Consider the following 26,710-nt stretch of genomic DNA (forward strand, 5'->3'; position numbering starts at 1 on the left):
ATCGCCAGATATATGTAACTCCTTCGACTATGTAGACGTGTTATTGAAAACATTGACATACAAAATAGTCAAGTCTTCAGCGCTCTTAAAACATGGTGCCTTTGGCGTTTCTGACAACGGGTACAACGGATATCAGTTTTAAACAATTTATAAACAATTCAATTTCCGTTCCGCATTGTGTCACATTTGAAGCTGTAGGAAGTTTACTACTATAGATAGCTTACAGTAACTGTTTACATTACCTGGGCTAACTAGACAACGATCAACATTCATTAATGTTTCTAATAACGCATAGGTCAATATTCAATGGGTTTTTCAGTATTAATGACAGTAATATTAGGCCAAAAAAGTATTTCTGGTCAGGGCATGTTGTCTAAAGTCGTGAGACGACGCGAATTTATTTATTTATTTATTTTTAATTTCAACAAACCTGTAACTCAGTGTAATATTTATGGCAGTTACTGTTCTTTTTATTTAGTACTATGTTGCAAGTGTATATTTGGGACAGATGTGTCATTTGCTTGTTCATGATTAACTATGCAGTTGTCGTCATTGAAGTACGGACAGTTATTTTATGTTCCCTGGATCTGCAGATTGTATGGGCTGGACCGACGCGTGGGTATTTAAGTGATAAGCACGCTGACCAGAAACAATTCTTTTTCTTTGCCCTAAAGAACCCTTCCTTGTCATTACCAGATGTAAACTGAATTCCTCCCATAAGGATACACTACTCTTCGTTTTGTTAAAGAGTGTGTACCTTAGTTTGTATTTTAGCAATACAGATCTAAATATAACCAAGTGCCAAAAGGACAAACACAGAAGAAGAAGCCCGAAATCACAGCAAATGCTACCTACAATATATACAATCGACATGATGGCGTCATGGACGCCATCTTGCCATTACACTTACATGCATGGTTCATGCATACACATTTGTCTTCATTGCATTCTCTCACGGAATTGAACTTCGTAAAGGTATAACTCAATTGAAATGTAAACGCACTAGAGCCAATGGGGAGATCTAAAAAATATATAGTATTTGTATACTCAACAAACGTTTCGGATTTGGTCTGCTCGAACCATTAATATGCAAATTTATATAATTAAACATTAACCGATCTGTTTCAAAACCTATTCAGGTCTAGCCATTACCCTAAGGATTATATATTCCAAATTTCATTACAAATGAGCCAGCCGATTTTTAGAAAATAATGACACAGACACGGACAGACAGACATTCCCCTTTTAATACCCCCCGTACCCTTACGGGAGATAAAAATGATAGAGTCCTCCAGTCACAGTACTACACCGTAATGTGGTGGTGTACGTCACGAGATGTACATTTTGTAAATTGGTAATAAATAACGATTTCGATGTACACTAGCATTCAATTTAACACCTGCAGTATCCTGTCAGCGATTTACAATAAAAAACACACCTTACAGCTGAATTGTTGCTAAAGCTCGGAAAATGAAAGTGTTTTAAAATCCCCTTTTAAACTCCTTTCATAAATCAAACGAGCAATGTCTTTTTGCATTTAAATATTTAAGTAGCTTAGAACAGTTACAATGAGACGAGTTATCGTGCTTCCAACAGTTCTGGCCTCAAGCTTAAGTAGACTTTGCATCAAAACTGACACCTTTATTCAAGCTTAGGCTTTTGCTAGATATGATATCAATATACCCATAGATTGATATTATTGAGATATTTGGCACTCGTAGGTTGATGAACACCTGTGTCCGTCTGCCTATCGCCATAAATTAGGAATCGATTTTCTCAGAGAACAAACTCGTCATTGCGAGAAACATGTACGAGTAAACCTATCCTGTATTTCTCTTTAAAGAATGGCTTGATTATTCATAACAAAAACTTATATTTACATTTAACCAAAGCAATTGCCGCTTATCATCAGCAAGAAAGTTGAGAAACAGAAAGAGGCTACATTCGATTGAAATGCATATTTGACTTCGAACATATCACCTCTATTTTCTAGATATTTCCCTTTGTGTCATCGTTACTGTCTGTCATCTTCTGAGACATGATTGGTGAAAAGATGAATAGAAAACACTTATTCCCTGTCTCCCTAATGTTACTATAATTTAAATTTTCATGGAAAGTACCTTGATAAAAAACGTGAGATTGTAAGAATGACACAACTACTACCAAAAGATTATTATAGAGGAAACGTAGTGTATAGACACAAGAGAGTCACGAAATGTACATTGTGTACATTTAGTGGTAGCAAAGTTACACATAACAGTTACTTTTAAAGTAGCCATTCGACATTCGATGGTAAGCAGAAAAAAATTAAACAAACAGTCGTCTCAACAATGAAATTTCATGATCGGAACACACAACGTCTCCCCTGGCTGAATACATGACTAGCAAATATAGACTGTACTGATAGGTTACAATGACATTTACGCATTTCTTGTGACCTCATACCACAGTCCTGTAATATGTAATACGTCTACACCGTAACGAATGTTGCTCTTTGTCCTGGTAACAAAATCCTTCCAGTAAACTTTCATGACCTCAATTTCCTAAATTTCGAAACCATAGATCTTTGTTCATACACATACTGTTGGAATGGACAATTCCGAGCTATAGCTATTATACTCGTGTACGTACATCACCCCCTATATCAAATTTGAAGATAGCACAATTAAGATATTGATTATATTAAATATCGAAAATCTGTAATTATGCAAATGGATATTGCGATTTTAAGCTATGCTTTAAAGGACACATGCACTTCATTAACCATCAATACATGTGCTAAACTATCTGCAATTTTACGTTTGCATTGTAAAGATGTAATGCCAAAAAAAAACTAGTTTCGAGCTCTAATTTGATGGGGTAAGTAAAATTGAACAATTGTTGACAACTATTGTATTGACATTGTTTTCGTGATAACTATATAACATTTGAAACTTCAAAGCTCCAAAAATACTGCAATTGTTGTACCAAGGGTGTCCAATTGTATAAAATTGGCCTTCAGTTTACGATAGATAATTGTTTCAGAAGTCCTTTCGCTCTTTGTGTTCAACACGATGAGATTTTGTCATTTCCACTCGATTGGTTTAAAATTGACCTGAAGTATTTTTTCACATCGGCATAATATACGTGATAAGCCTTTAGGTTGTATTTACACATTATTTAGAGATCGGCCATCCCTACCTGTACGAAAATATCACATCAGCATAATATACCTGGGAAGCTTTTTTGGCTGAATGTAGAGTTCAATCACCCCCTGCCCGACCAAGAATATCACATCGGCAGGTGGTAAGTGGTAGATGGTACTATGCTTTTGGGCTGTATGTACAAGTTCACCACCCCTTCCCCCTCTTCAATAATTATTGAACGTCAGATTAGTCGAATGACATATCCTATCCCTCTCACTTTTACAAGCCAGGAATTAGCCTGTTTTGATATGATTTATGTCGAAATACAATTATAGCCATGGTTATTAAATGGGCTCAGAGTTTCCATGACATAATTTACGACCTCTGTGCAATGATCATCCGCTTTCTACACACTTTATCATGTTTTAAAGCAACACAAAGACGACATGAAATGATAAATATAATATAATTTGACCAATTGACTTACATAATGTTGTTACTAAACTGTATGACGTTGAATTAATTCCAGGGTGCTTCCACTAATTGGATTCTTGTTATAATGAATCTAATAACTATCAACTATCAACTATCAAGAGCCTTTTATTTATCTTTGATTTTATATATCTTTAATGTTCCGACATGAAACTAATTAATAAATCCATTAATACATTTTGGTACCTAAATTTGAAAAAGCTTACTAAATCAATTTCTGTCTTTCTTTAGTCACTAGAGTGAATAGTATCGCACAACAATAAACGATATTGGCAAGATGAAGACGTACAGCAGTAAAGTAGGTATTCTATGTACTGGAATATTGTTGGTGATTCTCTGTGATGTACCCGTACATGGAATTCAACTCAGCAACTCCGTACTGGCTCTTTGTGGGCCAGGTAAATCCAATGGCGCCTTCTGTAGGGCGCTCGTCAAGCAATTAGAATCTCTAGAATCTAAATTGGAACAAAAGGTTGATGTTATCCCCGATTGGATAATAGATGCAGAGGTGAAACGGAGCAGGTGTATTCCTGGTCTGGAACTGAGTTGGTGGTGTAGATCCCGTAGAGAGAATGAAGAATTTCAAGATATTAAAAACGCTATCACTATACCTGCCCCAGAACTTCTATCTCCATCGAAACGACCAGCTCCTCTTGGTCTTCAGGACTGTCCTACTGACATCAGTGGTGCGATAGATCCCGTTTGCATAGAGAAACGACGAAGACAGAAACTTCAGAGTCGAGCTGCTGCTTTTGGCAATCGATGCATCCCTGGTAATGAGTTCAACTTTTTCTGCAGAGGAAAGAAATCAAACGACGATTGGTCTACGTTATCTGGGAAGAAATTAGACATGAAGGACCCAGGATATGATGAGTATGTGATAAAAGATAATCTACGACGTAAGTATGGAAATGAACTCACATGCATTTCATGAAATTGCTTTGATTTGATTTGATTTGATTTGGCAAAAAATCTTCAGCAAACCACAAAACAAAAACGGAAATAACACTACAGCTTTCACAAACAAACAAATACAGCACGGAATATCTTTGCCGAGGATAACACAAAAAAGTTTTAACAACTTATTTCCATTATGATTGTGGTCCTCCCACACCAAACATTACCTAGCATAAAAACACGCCGAAAAAAACAGTACATAGTAGACAGAATATACTAAAAAACTGACCCAGCTACTGCATATGGAGCAAGGCCAGCCTACAGTAAATAAACGAACTCACTTTCTTCCAATTCAGACAATTTCTCGTACATAAAAAGCTTTAACACTTTTCTTAAAAAGTTGCAAAGAGCTGACATTACGAATACACGAAGGTAGACTGTTCCAGATTTTTGCGCCAGACAAACGGAATGAATGTTGACTCTGAGTATTGAAGGTTGGAATATAAATAGAGGAAGAACTAGATCTGGTGTTGTATGGATGCCTACTACTGGTTAGTCTGAAATGATCGGAAGGATAACTGGGTGCATTACCGTTCAGCACTTTATAAACATGATTTAGTTTTAGCTGTTCAACTCGTTGTTCAATAGGAAGCCATCCTAGTTGTTTGAAGTGTGTGTAGGATATATGAGTTCTTGGATGCAAGTTTAACACAAATCTGATCAGTTTGTTTTGAGAGATTTGTAGTTTAGATTTTGTACGTCGGGCTAGGCTTTTGTACCAGTAGGAGCATGCATAGTCATGTGATCTGTTAAGACCATTAAACACGTATCGGTAGAATAAGACGAACGAAACCCAGATTGATACATATACAGAAGGTTCGAATCTTCAACATACTTAGACACCTGATCATGTACGACTTTTTCAAAGACTTTAGAAATTATGCTGAAAATAGACACGGGACGGTAATTTCTGACATCAGTTTTATTGCCCTTTTTATACAAAGGGACTACTCGTGCATTCTTCAAATCATTGGGCACTTTACCCGACTTAAGTGACAAGTTGATTATATGTCGTAGATGAAGGGCAATAATTTCGGCTGTATCTTTTACGAATCTGGCCGGTATGCCATCTAGCCCAGTGGCTTTTGCAGATTTAGTATTTTGGAGAACTTTGCAAACGATGTCCTCACTAACAAGGGATAAACTAAACGAGTTTGGAAGAACACCCCTATTAGCATACAATCGTTCCACACTAGCTATGTTAAACCGACCTGTGCCAGTAGGGAGTTTCTGCACCAAAGTTGTAGCCACACTTTCTAATATTATGTGGATAAAAACAGGCCCAAGTTAAAGCATGGGCCATGACTTTGCCTCATGTAGTTGACACCCTTACTTTTGGGGGATAATTTCTTACTCTTGTGTATCTGTAAACGTTTTCCAGAAAACATTATTTGGATGGAATCAAGCGATATTTTTCAAATGGTTTGTAATTGCATACATGATGTGATGTAAACGGTTACTAATTGCATGGCTGAACGACATAATTATAGTTTAAGTGGTCCAGAAATCCCCCACATTAGTCTTGTTTGATAGATGTGATTAGTTCAGTATTTCTCGTTTCCTTCCGTAACAAAGGAGATGTATTAGGGGTTGAAATGTCTGTGTGTCTGTGTGTATGTCTCTATCACCATTTTCTAAAAAACGGCTGCATCAATTCGAACGAAATTAGGTAGACATGTTCCGTAGGGTAATGGCAAAAACTGATTAGGTTTTGGTAAACACCCATGAATACTAATGAGTAATTTGCCTGATTAAGGGTTTTCGGTAATTAGGCTATACCTCAAGGGTGCAAGCTTCAAATTCAATATAATTTGGTACATACATTTGCGATACCTAAGTGCATCTGTCCTGAAATTATTATTGATGTAGCTTTCAGTTTTAATAAGATATTGTCATTTTTCGGCAATTGGACACGGTGGCCACACAAAAGAAAGTAGTTGATTCTGTTCAGGAAACATTGCCTAAAGTGGTGTGATGACACAATTTTTTTTAATTGTTCATGATTAGTTGTGCAGTTGTCTTCCCTGAAGTAGCAATTAATTTAGGGAGAGTTATTTTTGTTTTCCCTTGGATCTCTGCAGTCTGCATTGGCTAGACAAACATGGGAAAAAAGAAGATCGATGCAGACTCACCAGAAAACAATTTTTTCTTGGCCTTAAAAATGCCTACCATGAGATCTATCCTACAACTTTCTATAAAAGCTTCCCATTATTACATGTGTGGTTGGCCATAAGATCGCATCTGCAGGCAATCGTGCTGGAGATTTAACCTACATAACTTTATACCATCTTTTCACTATTTCAAAATTGAAAATCTTGCTTTTACTTGTATATTTCTGTTTCTGAAAGCATACAGGAGGAGATCGTCGGTCAATCCGGGTCAGCTCCAACTTCCAAGTGAAATCACCAGCTTTCTACCGAAAATTCTTGCTGGAGAATTCACCAAGATAAATCCATACCATCTCTTCTTTCATCAAAATTGAAATTCTTCTCTTTTTTAAAATACAAATCTTTCGCGAGTTTGCTGCCAGAACGCGTGCATTTATTTGTATTAACACATTATCACAACAATGCAAATGAGATAGATAAGTAAATGTTGTTACTGTGTTGCAATGTTGGGCAGCGTACTCAGCACTAGTCACTGGTTTAATTGGGTGAAAGTTTCCTCAATTTTCCAACATTGATTGGCTTTGTTCTAGATCATTCAAAGTATTCTGCTTGCTTGTATAAAAGGTACGTATATTGAAATATATATCGATAAGTTTCTGTCGAGATCTGAGTTTTATATTTTGAGAAACCCAACAAACTTGAGAGCCATGGAAATTCACCTCATTGTGGCGGACATCATGAAATTCTTGAACCGAGTGTTACATAAAGGGTATTGCTGCCGTAAACGAGTTGTATAGAATCAAAGTATAGACTGGTATCATGCTTACCATAACGTATGTAAACTTTCTGCATACTAGCGATGTTATGACAGTTTGAATTGTGTTTATTATTTGCCGTGGAAACTAGTGTACATATCGCGGGTATGTAGGGGATCGCGAAGGCGGAGTGAAGTCGAGTTTGGAAACTATTTTTAGTTACCAATTTCAAAAACTGTCCCCATTTCTTTATATGTGCTTTTAATTGACTTTTTCTAACCGCAGTATGAAACGCTACACGCTACAGCGTAAATCGGGTATCCATCATTAAGCGACTGTATACTACGAGTGAAATTTTGTCAGCAGATCATAATATTACATTTCCTTGGTATTATCCTGGACAACATAGCTAGTAGTAAGTGAACTGAATTAGTGATCTACTTCTGAAACAACTGTAGTACAGAAAACCTTTTTAAGACATTTCTATTCTGAAATCAGTGAAATATATCAAACCCTGTTCAAAAAACTTTTTCTTTAACATTAGCAGTTTGGTCATTGAAGGGAGGGGAGCTTTGAGTCAGTGCCATGATTAAACTGAACACTAATATTATGAAAAGGACAAACAAGTGCCTTGAAGAGTGCAAACTGGTCAACGTGTGTACATGCATTGAAAGTTATGGACATGGGTTTACAATTATATTAACTCCATTTCTAATATTGTACTTGATAGCTGAATTAATCTGTGGTTATAGTTCACTCAATCAGAGAGATATCCTAGAACGTTTGATTACTAGACTATGTATATTTTGTGTGTCAGTGAACAGACAATCATATTTTTTATAGGGTAGGGTTAACGTTCCTGTCTAAAGAGCTTTATACATGTGAAGCAATGGATTTTGGTTAACAATTTACCAGATACATTTTAAATTATTGAATATGAAACACGTAAAGTTAACTATGCAGTGTGTGGTATTATAATTTGAGAATAAAGTGGCGTTTGCAAGAAGAGGAATAATGTTTTTTGCCAACAGATGGGGGGGGGGGGTCAATGTGTTTTATTTATTTTTCAGAGGGGGAGGTTGGTTTTTTGTTGATGAATTGTGGGGGGGGGGTTATTATTATTATTATTAGACTTTATTTAATCTCGATAGACTGTTGAGCCAGTGGCTCTTCTCACACAGTGTCGAGAAAAACATTAAAATATATACAATATATACATTAAATACTGCACACATCAAATGAGGACAAAACAAGCAAAAATATAATGGGTACAATAACAAAATAGACGAACATCAACAATACACTACTGAAATTATGAATCACTTGAAATTGAAAAATGATATTTACATTTGCTTTTAAAAGCCTGCAGTGAGGGACATGATTTTAAGTCAAGTGGTAAACTGTTCCATATTTTTACACCACTGTAGGTAAAACTTTTCTTAAAAAACTCGGTTCTATGTTTTGGAATGTATAAATCTTCCCTGGTTCACTACCTTTAAGTCAAACACAAACAAAATGTCACCGACACACCCCCAGCCGTAAAAACTGATTGCTCCCTTATCGAATATTTGTACAAATCATCACCTTGTACGTTCAAGGCATGCAAGGTCCTAGCTTCGACTCGGTTGGAATGGAAACAGGTGAAGCAAGTGTAAGAGCTTACACTGATCGACTTATCAAATTATAGAAGTTTGTCTAGGATCCTGTCCTAGGGTATCAGTCATCAATCCGAGAGGGAAATCCACAAACCAAAAAGTCTACTGACATAACTTAAAAACATGTACTCAACCTGTCGCCTTGTGTACCTTCTCAGTCCACCGAGTCGCGAAGACGCAGCAAGCCGTATACAAACCATGTCAAGTTATCGAGTCAAACAGGAGGTTTATTAATAACTGTACTTTTACCGATCAAAGTACAGATAAAATAAATCCAGTCACTGCACGACATATGGCGTTCATTGTCAACGTTTAGAGTTGATGTCTTGAAGGCACGCAGCTTCATTATTTATGCAAAATATTCGGGGTCAAAATGAAAGTATAATGTTACATCTTAACTTGTTTCGATTTTTTTCAATATAAGGGTCAAACGTCCCCAGGGAGTGGTTTATTGCTTAAATAATTAACCCAGTTTGCATAAACCATTTCATACACGAGTACATGGCCTATATGCAGTCGGTACAAAACACGGGCAAAGGCCAGGCCAGATATCAACTGAATATTTATTTTTTGGATTCACATTCAGATCCAAAGATGTGAGTCCGTCAATATGTTTGGTGTAGATTTTCGATTAACTGTCAGGTTATTCTTTCCCAGCACTTCACCATCATTTCTCTTGGTTTTCAAAATCGTCACCCAATTATACTAGTGTCTGCTGTTGTAGGAATTACATTTTTTCATATGGATTTCATTACTCGTTCTTGTATGTACTGTGTACATTTAAGAATAAAGTACGTTTTGCCAACTACAAGTACTTTAGTAATTTTCACATGCAAAATAAAGAAAAATGGCCAAATGGCCATTTGTCTAAATGAAGTGACAACTGCCCCTTCAAGAGCAAAACGTCTTGGATTATTAGTCTAAGTGTGTCATCCCCAAAGATAAATAATGATGCCCCCCCCCCATACGTCCTAATTTGTTAGTTGAGACGCCATGTTAATGTAAGCACATTCCAGACGAAACGATCAAATAAAGGTTATTTAGTGGGAGATATAAGTATAGTAATAGTCGTTAGAATGTAACAGTTGAAACATTGTGTGTAATACTATTATATAGTTAGCCTTATATTCTATGTTTTATATGAATATACAAATTATGCTTCAATATATATTGATACATATATGTAGTCTCAGTTACCCAGACTCTTGTCATTCAGGGCTCCATCCCAGTTGTTATGTGGGGTGGATCCCCCAATGGCAAGAGTCTAAGTAATCAAGGCTAACACATATGTTGCATCAAAGGTCAATGAAACATCAGGTAAGGTGGTGGGTAAATTCTATACTTTGTAATTGTGGATTTCCGTAATTGGCGAACAAATTTATCCTCACTTATTGTGTATGCAATGTAACATATAACAAATAGGCTTTGATTGTTACTTGCCAACTACACACTCTACAACACATCTAACTGCGCATGCTCCATGTGAGAGGTATTTAAAATAGGTAATTAATGGCTGTCAAGAAAAAGTGTTCAGAGTACTTACAGACGTTTTCAACAGAATGTGAACATATTGGAGTACTTATGTTGTTGCATTATCATTTATAAAAGAGAAGGTGGAATTGTCGTGAAACCAATATATATTGCAAATAAAAACAGATGACTGATCTTTGGATCCGAATGTGAATGTGAACGTGAATCGAAAAAAAAATGTTTAGTCTATTCCTGACCTGGCCTACGTTTTGTGCCGACCAGTCACTAGAACAAAGTCAGCAGTCAAAGTCCTAGCATGGTTGTACCCATGTGTAGAGCACAGTAGTGCGACTGTGTTGAAAGCTTTGACTAAATATTGACTAGTGAATTCTGATGGTAGATCTTTGGATCTCAAAAATGAAATTCAGTTAGTATCTATGTTTTGTACCGACCGATTTTCAGTTCTGGGACATTACCTTACCACACCCTCTCATCAACTTTCAGACATAAATTCTTTGGCACAATTACCTCCAGTCTCCAAATCCTCTCTCGTAAACCTGTCAGACATGGTTCAAATCTCAATATTGAATGTTTAAGTATGTTTTATATAACATTTTTAGAGTCATAAACATATGAATGAATACCATCATCTAACAAACCGAAGGGACAGAATTGAAGGACAAAGGTACACAGCACAATTGTTCCTGGAGTGAAAAATAGATCATTAAAGCTTATTACAGTATAAGTATGTAACACAATTTTGTTATTTTATTTAAATCAATACTTAATTCATGTGTAGTTTCATGTTCAATAAAAGACTTATTTAGCCACTTTCATCATTACTAAATTAATAATTTCTTTTCTGGATTCTTTGTTAATTCAATTAAGATTTTCAACTATAAATGTCTTTTGACCTTGACCTTAGGGTCAATTATCAAAATCAAACTATTTCTTGCTTACTGCAATAAGTCTTTACCATTTATTTATGGCCAACTTTTTAAAAATCATGTCTAAAGTAATTGAGAACAAGATATACATGTATACCACCATTACATTTGGTGGGCATACAACCATTTACTAGATGGTGGTTATATTTGTAGTGAACTGTCATAATTTGCCAAATAACTCAAAAGCTTTAATACTTAGGAATCTAAATGAGATGGAATGTTAGAACAGTGTCATACCAGGTGTAGTAATAGTGTACATAATGTACTCCAATGTCTGGTCACCTCTGATTGACCTTGATTAAAAATACTTTGACTAAGATTGTGTGATTTGCAATACTTGAAGGCAATGATTACCTAGCTTGAGTCTCCATATGCTCTAAAACCAATATAGTTGCATTGCTTTATTTTCACTAATGTATGAATAATCAAATGTACACTTACAGAGGCTAAAGTTACAATAGTGAAAGACATAACAAATAGCTCTAATAGAGCTAACAAGACGTCTGGCCAATTGATTAAACATTACCTCAATATAGTTTTGTGAATAATATTACACTCAGCAAGAATGTTTTGAAAATCTTAATATTATTTTTATACATAATCGAAAAATAGTACATGCACTTAGAGTAAGCTACGTAAACGTGAAATAAAAATCTGAGCAAACGTGTAATGTAGCAATTTCCTTTTCAAAACAACTCTGGAACCACTGTTTTTGAGATTAGTTTTTGTACATGTTCTATCCATGTTAGATTGTAGTCGACATCAATGCCCAAATATGTCTCCACAAGTCTACTCTTTTTAAAGAAGCATTATCAATTTGTAAACTGTCAATAACAGTAATTTATCTTGTTAGTTTTGAAAAATAGCAACATTTGTTTTGTAACTTTATTTGTAAGTTTTATTTGCCTTATACCAATTAATCCCTTAAATTTATTGAATTTTCCTTGATAATAATTGTTGGGCAAGTTAATTGTATGAGTATTAAAGAACGAATTAAAGCAGCATCGTCAGCAAAAAAGCTTTAAATCAAATGCATCTGCACATGTAGAAACATCGTTTATATATAATATCAAAAGAAGGGGACCTAAAATTCACCCCTTGGGATCTTGACAAATTGTTTTCTATTTGAAAGGTAGCTACTGCACCGATTTGAAACTACACCTCTACAACCATAAATTTTCATATTTCTGATCAAAATGTTATGGTCAGTCCCGTCAAAAGCTTTCTTCAAATCAATACAAACACCAAATTACAGCAACCATCAAGTAAGTGCTGTGTGACGCCCGTGACAAGATCCAGAAATGTCAATTTAGTACTTCTCTTATCAAACCAAATTGAGCATCACTCAAATGTTGAACTTCTCAAGGAAAGGCATGATTTGTTTATTGACAAGTTTCTCAAATAATTTACTGAAAATAGGTAGAACTGAAATTGTAGAAGTGAGTTACTTAAAGCAATTTCCAGACGATCGGGAAACACATTTGAATGAAAGGTTTATAATATGTACAATTGGCTGACTAATGTAACACTGGGATGAATATTATCAAAACCAGAAGATTTTTTTCGGGTTTAGTGTTATGATGTCATTAAACACATCTTCGTCATTGACAGGTTGGAAGTAAAAAGAGATTTTGGAATTTTGTGTAAGATAAACTGAAAAATCTAGATCTGATTCAATTTGAGAAGCAAGTTTTGAGCCCGTACCTGTGAATATTTAATAAATTCATCAGCTATCGACTTCTCCAATGTTAAGGCATGGCATCCCTCGATTCACATTCAATTTTACTTGGAATTTTGGAACTTTTACAATTTTTATTGAGAATTTCGTTGATTGTTTCACATGGCAGTACCGTACACCAAGGGGGGGGGGGGGCAGCTGCCCCCCCCCCCCCGAGATTTTGGAAGAAAGAAAGCTACTTCTTGAATACATAGTGATGTTATTAAATGATGATTCCTAGTATGCGTGATTTAAATTGATGGTTCACTAAAGTGACTGTACACTGACTCCACCCTAATTTGTATCTTATATCTATATTGTACGCTGGCTTAACTTTGAATAAAAATGTGTCCAGTTAAAAATTGTAACTTTGTGCAAAAAATTAAAAATTCTTTGTGAGGGAAAGTACAAAAGCAGTGCGCACATGCACTGACCACTGTGCATTTTCTGTGAGTAACAGTAGTCTTGAAAGTCTCCTTCATTTGAAGATAGCAAGTGGCAATTATAATGTCAGCGAGTGTAACTCAAAAAAAAGACGAAAAACGTCGTTCAATCTGAGGTCGCCTGCTATGCTGCATACAGTGACTCTGAAGATGCGCTCGATCTCATTTACATCTTGTTCCTTATATTAAAACATTTCATACTGATACCAGATTTAAACTGAATGCATTCCGTAAAAGTTGTCTTACAATTTCATGATTTATGCAAGAAATTTATCTCTACATCTGTGATGTTTTCAAGTCCCAGTAAAAGTTAGTTGTCAAAAACGTTGTTCAAATACCAGGAGAGCTTGCCATCCTCAACTGCACTCAGCTTTTGTGATCCCCTACATACCCAGGATATGTACACCCGTTTCCATGGCAAATAAGAAACGAAATTGAAACCTGCATAACATTGCTATTACGCATCAGAAAGTTTAAAACATACTTCATGGTACGCATTGTAACAGTTGAACAACTTTAATACATGAAGTGATACAGTATTATTGCCCTACTCCTTCCCTTGGTAAAGTATATACATTCTTGTTTTGATTGAGATTAACAGACGCACCATCTGCTCCAAATCATATACATGCATGAAAGGTGTGAAGTGAGCAGACGATTGTGACTGTATATTTTTGCAATAAAGCTTACCGATGATGTGTATTTTCAGTGCTCACCTTGCTTTGATGAAATAATCTTCAGATTCAATGAAAATATCAGTACAAACACTTGAAACCCCTGAAAACATAGTCTTTCTCAGTTTAGAATAGCGTGTATCTGTACCATAGCTTCCTGGTTTATCTTACATCGACGTTGGTGGTGCACTTTCAAAACTAAGCACGTGTGCGACCAGACGATTGATCGACTAAGTACGCAAATTGCTCATTAATATTCATGTAACTTTAACCAAAACCTAATCAAGTCTTGCCATTACCCTACGGAATACGTCTCCAAAATTTCATTTCAATTGAGCCAGCCGTTATGGAGAAAACGGTGACACAGACAGACACACAGACACACACACAGACTTCCACCCACTAAATACAGCTCTTCCTTACGGAAGAAAAAAACGGCAGATCTCTTTTTGGAATATTTGGTGGCCCTGAAAAACTATTAAACTAGGTACGCAGTTTAAGATCCACTCTTTGAAGATTCACTTTCAATAATTGTATTCGACGTTGCCTTTGGTTAAAATGTTGTTTGATATAATTATCTCATTTCACACTCACACTAGCGTTATTCCACAATTCAGTTTGAAGCGACAATTTGCTATGGAAATAATGGCCCTGAATTCGACATCCAAACTTTAATTTCCATTACAATGATAATGACAGGGAGAATTCACTGAGTCCACCTTTGGTTCCGACATAAACGAGGCCATACAAGTTTTGGGAGTTGGGTAAAGAAAATGATTATTTTGTTGTTACTTATTTGAGAAAGCACCATCCATTTTTTTACTTTGAACGTGACATCTTTTCGGCAACTACAACAGAAAAAATGAAAAAGCTGTTCAGCCTACCAATACATATTTTCCTGGTGATTGACAATATATTCTCATGCGGGCTTCGCATTTTTTTTTTCAAAATTAAGGATATTCCTTTATATTTTCTGAATAGTACATGTAACGATATACAATTGAGTCTATTCCAAATTATACAATATCTTATATAATGATTTACTTGGCTTTGATGATGCATACAAGCATGAATTGAGATTAAATTAAGCTGTTGTATATCCAATGTGCACTAAAAAGAATGGAACAAAAGTTTACGACAATTGGAGTGGGCTAGCTGAGCAGTCATCGGGCCATCAAAAGTCTGAAAGTCTTGAAATGTTTTGCTCTTTATTCGGAACCAAATTAAACTTCAGAAGTCACTTACCAAGTGCACATCCGCAAAATATCTTTCTGCTTTGCCACAACAAAATACACTTCCTGATAATATGCAATGCATAGCATATTTGTTTCAGTTCTGGTATTTTATTACCATATTCCAGCATTGTAAGACTTTAAATTATGTGTATGGTTTGATAATGTATGCCTCTATAAATGGCCTCCTACACTGTCTTATTTGCAATTTTTTTCACCTTTGGAGTTGTCTCCTTCCAATCAGTAGCAATCAAGGTGATAATTGTCTTTCTCCCAAAACAAGATGGAAGGTTTCTGGCTATTAAAGTACCTCCCTGTATAGGTTAGAGCTAATTAGAGACATCTCCTTATGCATGTGAAATCCACATCCTGTGTAAAGTAATCTCATCATTGTAGTTGGCTATCACTGATATTTTTATGCATCATTGTACCATATGATTTTATATCTCCACTGTAGTGTAGGTGACAGAAGGGGTGGCTAACATAATGCTTGAGTTTCATTTGGCAGGGCTGAACATTTTTTTAGAAGAGCGGTTGAGAAGAGCTACAATATCTGAACTCGACCTGAAATATTTTGCTATCATTATATATGGTTTGTTTTACCCTTGTCAAGCATTGTGAAAAAATGAAATCGACCTACCTACCCAATGTGATGGGTTAGGTTACCCGTTGACCAACATTTTTTGTTTTTTCTGGCCTTGATATATGCGATATTTAATGTACACTTGTTTGGATCTAAACCATTACAATCACAAACTGGAGTCCAGTCTATCAAACTGATCAGATCACTCAGATTCTCTATTATATTTTGAAAGGTCTAATGAATTGGAACATGAATTATTCAATCACATTTGACATGGAAAAAATAACACTGAAGCTTGGAATCTCCAATCTCTGGAACAGTGTTTTTGTTAAAGCAATAATGAGCAATTAAGTATAAGTAACATGTTGAAACATTGTTCAATGTATGGTACAAAACAAAACAAAACAAAATCATGAACGCAGTTCCCAGGCATGGAAATAAACTAATAGTACTATGTTTTCTTTGCTGTTTTTGACAAAGTGACAGTCTTTGAATCTGAATCAAATAAGTTGACATGTACATTACAATGCATTCTATTACTTCACTACCAGTTGTTAAAATCACTTTTCTGATTGGACAATGACCTCAATCACGATGGCTTTATTTTCACTGTTATAAACCATGTCTCCAGCAACAAACCTAGAAGTTATGTCAGGAACACTCCTTCTTCTGTGTCTTTTTTTGCCTATAATAAAGAATGCATTCTCATCAGCAATGATTTCGATAAACTGCAGTCTCCAAAGGTATTAAAGTGAGAATGAACTGTTCAGTCATCGAATTAAAATTAACACCATCCTACACTTACAATGACCACGCCTGACACTTCCTTCATTCATGAACAAAACAAAGTTTCGACACCTTGAACTTATACCCTAGATATATCACTGCTATACTGTCTTTCCATATTGCTTATTTTTCCTTAAATGTGGCCGATTTTGATCAAGAATCAAGATGCCTGGGGTCTGACCACCTATATTTTACATAAACTTTCATCAAAGTATATATATTTACATGGAGCATTAGGCATGTTCTATGTCTTGGCAATGCTCTCATTTCAGACAAGCATTATAAAGCAGGAGATTTGATGCCAATTAATCCACATCACTTGCACAAAATTAGTTTTCCATACCAATAGGTTTCAACAAATCAAATGCCAGTCGCAAACTGTAAGTGGGGAAATCTTTTATAACGAATACATTCCAACTTGATATTGTTATATTTTCATTCCATTACTTTTTCCAACCGGAAATGCAGAACACGATTTGATCATTATATTTCATGTACATCTGCATACATGTAAAAGTCACCTGATCATCATAACTTGGTGATAGTCATTTCTTTGTAGATGTCTTAAGAATTTTGTACTCACACATACACACACACACATCTCAAACCTACACTTTTGAAGTCGGTTCAGTTCTTTAAAAGATATTTGTGTACTTTCACTTCACATACTACATGACAGAATCCTATCTGACACTGAAATTGATTAGCTGACGTTGAAATTTTTATGATTCCTACAGCCCCATCAATGTTACAAGTAAAATATTGTACATTTACAATAACAACATGAACAACACAACAGTATATTTCCCATGCATTCATAGCAATTACAGGGAGACATGTACATATCACATCACACCAATTACATGTATACAATGTACATGGATAATTCTCAAATGAATTCTGAAAATGTCCCATCCTAGTTGCCTTTTATAATGTAACAAAACAACAAACAATAGTTCAGAGATAATCATAACCATGGAGAATATATTGTTCATGGTTCCGAGAATCAATAGGACAGTACAATATAGTTACTTTGGAACGGTAAATAGGAAACGAATGCGACGTTTCGATTCGTTTACTACAGACCTTGATCACGCAATGATTTAATTATTCAGTGTTAATGTTTATCTCTGAACTGGCGGAATAATATGTCCGTAAATTGATGGTTTTGATATGACGTTTTTTTTCTCGCCCTATCTGAGGAAAACAAACGCCAACTTCGCACTTTTCCTGTAGTGCAGTAACATTCTCACAAACCAGAGTTATTATTTCTTCCACTACACTTCGAAATAAAATGTTTGACAGTTTATTAACGCTATTACGCAAGTTAGACGCTCCTTTATTGAAAATTACATGTGTAAACAAATGTGACACAAAGAAAGAAGTAAGAAATTACCATTTTTTGACCGAAGAATGACAAAAGCATTTATCCTCAACATAAGGCGTCCAAGTCCAAGCTCGAACCAAGTTTGGTGATAAGGTAATGCTTTGACCCAAACATCCACAGAAAGTAATTTCTGTTTTGCAGTCTGCGTGAACTGTGTGTACTTTTCCCCAGTGACCAGCGACCATCTTCGTCACCTGCTTCTATAATTTCTCCCCAATCAAATGTGAAAGTGACCATACTGATACAGTGATGGAATTTAACAGAGCATATGGAAAATGGGAAAATACTAGTACAGTGTCGAACCGCACTGATTTAGTAGGAACTTCATTCGTTCATGTGCATTACTGCACTGCAAGGGAAAGCAGGAAAGTCATGCTAGCTATGTGCACGCATAGGTGTTAATTCGCATAGTAAGTGAGAAGCCATTTGAATTAATACAAGTTTGAATTAATTTTCATTTGCAAGTCAATATCCTACCATCTTTATTTTAACGAAGAACAAGTGGCATATTTCATTGTACAGCTATTTTCTCTCTCCAAGATCACTGTAATTCAAAAGTGTAGTTCACAGTGTAAGACTATTTTCAAGCAGTAAATCATATCAGGCAAAGCTAAAGTCAATATATGTTATATCAGTTGTTATCAGTTTTATTGACCCTATTATCAGTGACATTGCAAACAGCTTTAGATATGCAAACAATGTTTTTTTATACCCGAGCTGCTGGCTCACCAAGTCGGGTTTGTATCACTTGAAAGGCTAATGGGGGAAAACCGTCATGGATTGTTGTTTTTCGGTCACAGAATAACTTCACCTGGGATTGATGTCTGCTCTTGGCTATATTTAGGCTATATATGTTCTGTAAATGTTTCAGTTGCTTCTATGTCTTTTAAATCGAGAGTTTAGAGCTATTTTGTCGACTCGACCATGGTCGACGAACACTATAGTAGGACCGAGTAGTATACATAAGGGGCCGGTCAGTTTCTTCGGCCTGGGGGAGGGGGCGGTGGATTGGTAGGGGAGTCACCCTCTTTTTGAAATTGGCGGGGGGGGGGGGGTGTCATGCTGTTTTGAAAATTGTGGATAGGGGTCATCGTGTTTTAGATTGTGATGGAAGAAAAAATCATTTTCTACAATGGCATATAGCCTTGTCTGAAATGTGGTACGTGTAAATAGTTGTTCTTGTCTCTGTTTCTTACATGTATTCTTTAATATTACTTATTAGTTCAAACATAACTATACAATATACATATACATGTATTACCTAGCTACCATACTAGTTACAGAACATGTCATGTAAATGCTTGGCTGTTTCACAATCAATGCGTCACTTATATTGCACTTTGGGGCAAAACTGAACTTGAAGGTTTTGTAATGGTAATCTTCATAGATTCATTTTGGACACTACATGTTATTGATACTGCAAATTACCACATCTCATCAGATTCCAGTTTCTATTATACACTAGGTATGACCATCTAAAGTTCTGTAACATACCGATGACTTTACTATACATGCAATATTAATGCCCCTATACCAAGTGTTACGGGCCCATTTTTGTGTGATATGGGAAACTCATTTAAAACTTACATTTACTTCAGCTTTTCGAAGCTTGGAAATATTACCTCAAAGGCTATGAATAACCTAAACATTATTGCCTTAATAGAAGCAAAAAACTCCCCACCCCCAGAGGTCACTCATGCATTCAACCAGCAATCCGATGCACAAAAAATCTTTTTACTGGAATAATGGTATTAAAATATTTTCACCCTATTCTAATTTGAGATGATAGTGTCTTTTAAAGATATCGATGTAAAATTGCCTTAAACTCCACATCTCCCCTACCAATGATACTAACATTAGATGTGCTAAGCTTTACTATAATGATGCCATTTTACATTTTAAGAACATATTTCAACCCTATGTAAGTTATAAAGAATAGTTTCTGATACTTGATGGTGCTGTCTTGTAATGCATGGATTAAGTTTAGGACTGCCACCCCCCCAACGACCACATGAGGTGTACATATCCCAGTCTCAAGCTCTTCCCCCTACCTTTTACTATCAAGATGCTATCAAACTTCAAAAATATTCCAACCCTATGTAGCTGCTTTTTACATGTTGGTGATGTCTCTTGTAAAGCTTGGAAATTATTTTCTGAAAATGACTGAACAGAGTTAATAACCTCCTGGGCTTTTAGGGAGAGACCTAGGACCCCCATAAGAGATCATGAATATTATATATGGGCGGGTGATCATGTTTTAGAATTATGTGATATGGGGGGTCAGCCTGTTTTTGGTTTTACAGATAGGGGGAGGGGGGCGATCAGTGACTTTTTGTCGGCCCAATTTAAGAATTCACCCCCCTCCCCTAGGCTGGAGAAACTGACCGGTCCCTAAAGATGCTTTTGGGCCAGATTTTATATAAGCCCTCTCAGCCCCCCCCCCCAAAAAAAAAAAACAACAAAAAAAAAAAACAAAAAAAAACACACCCCTAACTTCCAGCCTTCTCAAACACATAGACAGCATCTTCACAGTGACACAGTAAAGGTCATTTAAGGGCGATATTTACGTCACACTTAAATTTGTCAGTTACGAATTGCACCCACTATGCTTGTTTTGGAAATCAGTTTATATTAATTAGGGTTTCGAAACCAGAACTTCTGTAAACCTACCCACCCCTAGGGAGCCTCCCAGGAGTGGTTTACAACTTAATTACGCAAAAAGAACCGATGGGTCTTTCTAGACCAGAAGAACCCCAATTAATATACATACATAAATAATATTGAAAAAAAATTAATATATCCTAAAATTAAATAAGATATGCTAAGTGAAAAGATACAAAGTATCAAGGAATTAATTAACGGGTTTGTAGTGCTTACAGAAGATCATGCAAAGTGCTTGGTGGCGTGCATAAAGCCATGATACTAATAACTTCTGATACATTAACTTCTACAACGATTTTAGCAGCGGTGTCGGCTATACCTGCTTTTATGTCTAGAGTGGCTGATGTGCCTGTGATATTGAGTATAATAAATGCAAATTTCAAACTATCTGATAAAAAAGAATGCCTTTAAGGGTCAATATAGAAATTACAAACAATTATTGACCTACACAACAAGTAAAATATTTGAACAAAAACCCATCAGAAGTTATTAAAGATATATAAATCACTGGAGTTTCAGAAAAATGATAATTATATACAAACTAAATGGGTATACAGATACACAATGCCTCAATTAGAAACACTTTGACTGAGGATATACCTGAGATAAATGAAAGGTACAAATAATTGTGATTGGCTTCAACTTCGATATACACAATTATGCGGAAAGAGCTGTCTTGGAAAGTATTGTAAAATCCCCCTGGCTGATCACCTACACAAGGGTTCAGGAAGAAGACCTTGTACCGGCAAGGGTTAGCATGACAAACATCGCAGTGTTAGAAATGAATTTAGACATGTTGCTGCAATAGATGTCTTGTAAATATTTTTAGAGATATTTGAACTATTGAGTATACCACAATATGGCAGCAATGGATGACTGCTGTTTGCAGAAATGTCATTGGATAAGGTATACGACGCTTACTCAAACCCCTGCTTCCAGCACATCAAGCACACCGACCATCTGTCCCACCTCAAAAAAAGAAGGAGAAAAAGTGAAAAACCATTCTGGAGGCGTTTGACCCCTTCCCTACTCTAAAAATAAGGACAGTCGGGGACTACCAGAAGGAGGTCCTTGAACTGCAAGAACAACGAGAGGACCTCATCTTCATTCAAACCCCTTGGGAAATGATGAGCTTTCTCAGAGGGTGACAGATGGATATTCCCGCGGGGCACAAACTCAGTGCAGACCGCCGAGCCTTCTTAGAATCGTATACTCCATAACCCACCGGAAATTGGCATGAGATCCTAAACCTCAGAGGGATAAAGTTTCAACTGGTTCTCAAGATAGACTTCTCTGGGTGCACTCACAGACATCGATCCTGTAAATCACCTGTTGGCCCAGCAGAACAACCCAACCCTGTTTCGGTTGACATGGGTGAATAACAAGTGGTCATCTTACGATATTCCCCAGAATCGTATAGAGACCCTGAAAGGTAAAGGGGTGATAGTGATGTTGTGAAAAAATGTCCCCCTTGTGCTGCGGCTCAACCCGGACTCACAGTTTGTACTCAAGGATGCACAAACTTATTATATCATAGATATGAGGGTCAACGACATTGGCATTCTCCAAGAGAATGGTATTGTCAAACCTGAGAGAGTGGCATTGTTAATATCAGGTTACTACTGGAACATACTACTACAAACAGGAAACAAGCTCTTGGTTTAAAACCAAAAGACAATGAAACTACACTAGTCTTGAGCTGGAGACTGTCACTCTGCAAAAGACCAAAGATATCAGATACAAGGCACCATTCCATCGACCTTTTAAAACTAAACACAGATTGAAGGTGATTTTGACCCTTTGTTAGATGGTATAAAAATTAAACGTGCCTCTAAAACCCATGTGAAAATTGAAATTAAAATTTCTAGTAGTGGGACCCTTATACGTTTTCTAAGTAGTGATACAACTAGTGTTACCACTCGATTTAAAAATACTAGTGAAATATTGACATAAAAACTCTTACTTTTAAATGATTAATGTTAATTAGTATGGAATATAGCGAAGACTAAGCTATTGAATTTTTTATGGAAGTATGTTTCATAAACCACAACCTAGGTGTAAGCGATTTGCTGTGATACCACACAGCATGCCATATCGAAGTCTTTGACCTCATGAACAGTCTACATATATACTACTGGACCGTATTCTCGGCGGGATGTACGTGTACCTGACAACACATTCTCAGTCACATGTGACTTCTAATAAGTCACGAATTCTCCCTTCGCCTGTACTCATTCAAGATTGAGTTTAAAAGTTGCAATATATTGAAGAGCAAACTTATTACATCCGAGAATAGATCAGGCGCATTTGACACGATGCGATGACGCATTTTCGTACTCAAGGACTATGCACATGTACACTGCATGGTACTAGACTTGGCCTATTTTCACACATTGTGAGTTAAATACCTCGAGCCGTACATGGATGGCACTAGCAGATATTCGGTCGGAGTGATCGTCTGCCGGTTCCTTTCCTCCGACAAAGTGTAGCAAGTATAGGAAAATATATGCCTTGATACTATGTAAGGCAATGTTATCGCCCTGGGAACAGGCCTTTATCCAACACTGACATTTCTCCGGTTGTGTTTTTGGTTTTGAGAATCCTATGAAGTGACCACCATCCATGTAGTGCCGGTCATATTAAAGACTTGCATTCCCCATATGCAATCATTTTACAACCATACTTTAAAAGTTTGGTTTGCTTGATAGATCATATGATATACATGCGATGACTTTGAGAATAGTGTTGCTAAGCGTTTGACACTTCAGCTTGACCACCCTCATGTGGTTGCTATGAACTCACTGGCTAATGTGGGATCTTGTGGGATTTGCCGCGAGACGAAAAATGACTTATTACAGATAATCCCCTTAGTGCTTTGTATCAAAGTCAGATTGGATTGCAAACTTAACAGAATTCGGTTTGTGTAAGTTTAACCCACTCTCTGCTTCCAATTGTGTCTGTATTTAATTGCCGGCGGAACTTGATTTTAATATAAAAAGTTGTGCTGCACTTACTGAGTGTATAAATCCAATACATGTCGTGCGGCTTAAGGGGAATGAGTGGATAGAAGTAGTTGGGCTCAATTTACAGGCAAATGTACTATCTAAAGTAGCTATATCCACGGCATTAGTTGACAATTACGTTTAAGTAATTATTTTGTTTTTGCAATTTATCAATGCCTCTGGGAGATTCTTCCCTGATCTCTTTCCTATGGAAGAATTGAAGTCCCCGTTTTTCGAACAATATTCAATGCATCCTACGTATCATTGACCAGAACCCGACACTTGAAAACTTTCTTTTGCATAATTTCGGCAAGCACATCTCCACGCACATTAATTAAACATATATGTTGACATAGTCTCGGTTACCCCGACTCTCGCCACTGGGGGCTCTGCCTTCGAGACCTCCCCAAACGAGAGTCTGGGAAACCACAGTCCAACTTGTTCGCGAAGGAAATAGCTGCTAGAGCAGTTCATCATGGGGACAGGCTGAACGACTTGGGTACAGATTATCACTGCTCAAGTGACTGATAAAAATGAATTACAACAAACAGGCCTCGTAAGCCCATTTTTTATGCTTGAAGAAATGTACTGTACGACCTCCATCGCGGGGTAGTTAGAACATGGTTTTCCCAGACTCATGTTTGGGGAGGTCTCGTAGGCAGAACACCCTGCCCAGAAGGGTAACCGAGACTAGTGTTGACATTGAATAAATTTATTTATTGTCGGGTTTTAGTTGCATTACCAATTTTACACAAGGATATTTGAAATACTTCATTACAGGGATTATGACGAAGGAGATGGATAATAAATAGAAAAAAAGCTACTGACAATTTTCTTACCAGGTAAGTGTACCCACAAATGAGAGATTACAATTCAGGTACATAATGTTGATTAAGTGTTGAACGATAGGTACTCTGCCTAGATAGCATAGAGCAGATGTGCCGTTCATCATACATATTTTTTGCAAATAATTTCTATACTGTCACCTTTTTTCTCTTTGAAAGCAGTTCACGTAGCTCTGAAACTGTTATGGCCATCAATTTTTCAAAGATGATATATTTACTATGTTTACCTTGATCAAAATCTTCAAAACCTATCTTTACCTGTGATTCCCAGTCGTATAGTTTTAAGAGCGAAGTGGAATTTCGTCAGAGAAATATTAAAATACATCGCTGCAATACAATGTTTATATCATTATTTATTTTACTAGGCAAGTCATCATTTCATTTTTTAAAACGGAATTAAGTAACCAGATTTAAACCGAATGCCTCCCGTGAGGGCAAACCATTTGTTTTGTTACTATACACATAGATGGAATTCAAAATTCTAGGCTATAGCTATTATACATGATGTACCCCTTAATTGGAAAATTAATTATATGAATATATATATAATTTGAACATATATGCAAATGTCACATTAAAAGCTTTTAAAGTACATGTGCACTTTGCTATGTTGATGTATGATGCACCAAAATATTCCAAAATGTAGTCCAATTATCAATAATCATTAATTATGCAAATAATATATCACTATCAAAAAGTATAGCAAAACATGCTCTTTTTATCTTCAATAAATACACCAAAAGTGACATCCATGAATTGCAAATGTCACATTAAAAGCTTTTAAAGTACATGTGCACTTTGCTATGTTGATGTATGATGCACCAAAACATTCCAAAATGTAGTCCAATTATTAATAATCATTAATTATGCATATAATATATCACTATCAAAAAGTATAGCAAAACATGCTCTTTTTATCTTCAATAAATACACCAAAAGTGAAATCCATGAAGACAAACCTCACAGGACAGGTGTGCATTGTTATGGTTGATATATGTAGCAAATTATATGAAATTTGAAGCTTGTATAAACAATATACCCCCAATAGCCAAAACAAAGAATTTATGGAAATGATTCTTGAAATGTAAGAGTGAATTCTTAAGCTATGGTTTAATTACTGACCAGATTTAGCCTTTAGATTGCTGTTCCTCCACGCCTTGTCGAAAAGCAAAATTCTGTGCTACCAGACATGACACTGTATGTCCATTAGTTATCATTAATTATTACATCAATAAAACGCAGCTTTGGAACTACAGCCGACATATTGTGCATAGCCACTTCTACAAAAGTTGAGTTTGGCGTAATTTCAACTCCCATAACCTTCACTAAAGTCCACCATTTAGATACTGTAAAATCGTACACCACAACTTACAGCTCTTCTCTCGTGCCAGTCAATCAATTTATGATTTTTTTTAGGAATACTGATTTTACGGTGATTTGATGAAGCAAACTTGATACCCAGAAATTTTGATCCAGTTTTCCGCTTATATTTCCTTAATACGGACCATGCAGAAAGTTTACAATTTTCAAAAAAAAGATGAATTCCTATGTGCTTTAAATGATCATAAAAGAAAAAAAATGCCCGTTCAATAATGTTCCATAAAACACAAGAAAGCGGATGATTTGACCCGGAAGTTGAAGCTGACCTGGTTTGATCGATGACCTTTTCATGAACTTACTCTTACACAACTAACAGAAACGCGCCTGTGCAAAAATGCTCCTAAATTAGCGAAGTACAAAGATTGTCAACATTGATTGAGATTGAACAGTGAAGATATCATATCAATTTATCTTGGCGAATTCTTCAGTAAGATGTGGTCTATTTAAGGCCACAGCATGCAATGTGAAACATTCCTAGAACATTTCGTAAA

At 36.1% G+C, this 26,710-nt stretch overlaps 1 protein-coding gene across 3 annotated transcripts in view; it reads left to right on the plus strand.

Annotated features, from left to right (window-relative positions):
* The window catches only part of LOC144453778 (uncharacterized), an 88,562-nt gene that overhangs the window by 52,992 nt on the left and 8,860 nt on the right, over nucleotides 1–26,710 (plus strand). For 2 of the 3 annotated variants that reach the window (XM_078145130.1, XM_078145131.1), the window contains exons 2-3: nucleotides 3,849–4,516; nucleotides 24,775–24,836. In XM_078145130.1, coding sequence (XP_078001256.1) covers nucleotides 3,895–4,516; nucleotides 24,775–24,806 — 654 coding nt within the window. In that variant the 5' untranslated portion in view covers nucleotides 3,849–3,894 and the 3' untranslated portion in view covers nucleotides 24,807–24,836. The remainder of the gene's footprint in view (nucleotides 1–3,848; nucleotides 4,517–24,774; nucleotides 24,837–26,710) is intronic. The other variant, XM_078145132.1, reaches the window with a different exon arrangement.

The sequence above is a fragment of the Glandiceps talaboti genome, chromosome 2 (genome assembly GCF_964340395.1).
Source record: "Glandiceps talaboti chromosome 2, keGlaTala1.1, whole genome shotgun sequence".
Taxonomy (NCBI): Eukaryota; Metazoa; Hemichordata; class Enteropneusta; family Spengelidae; genus Glandiceps; species Glandiceps talaboti.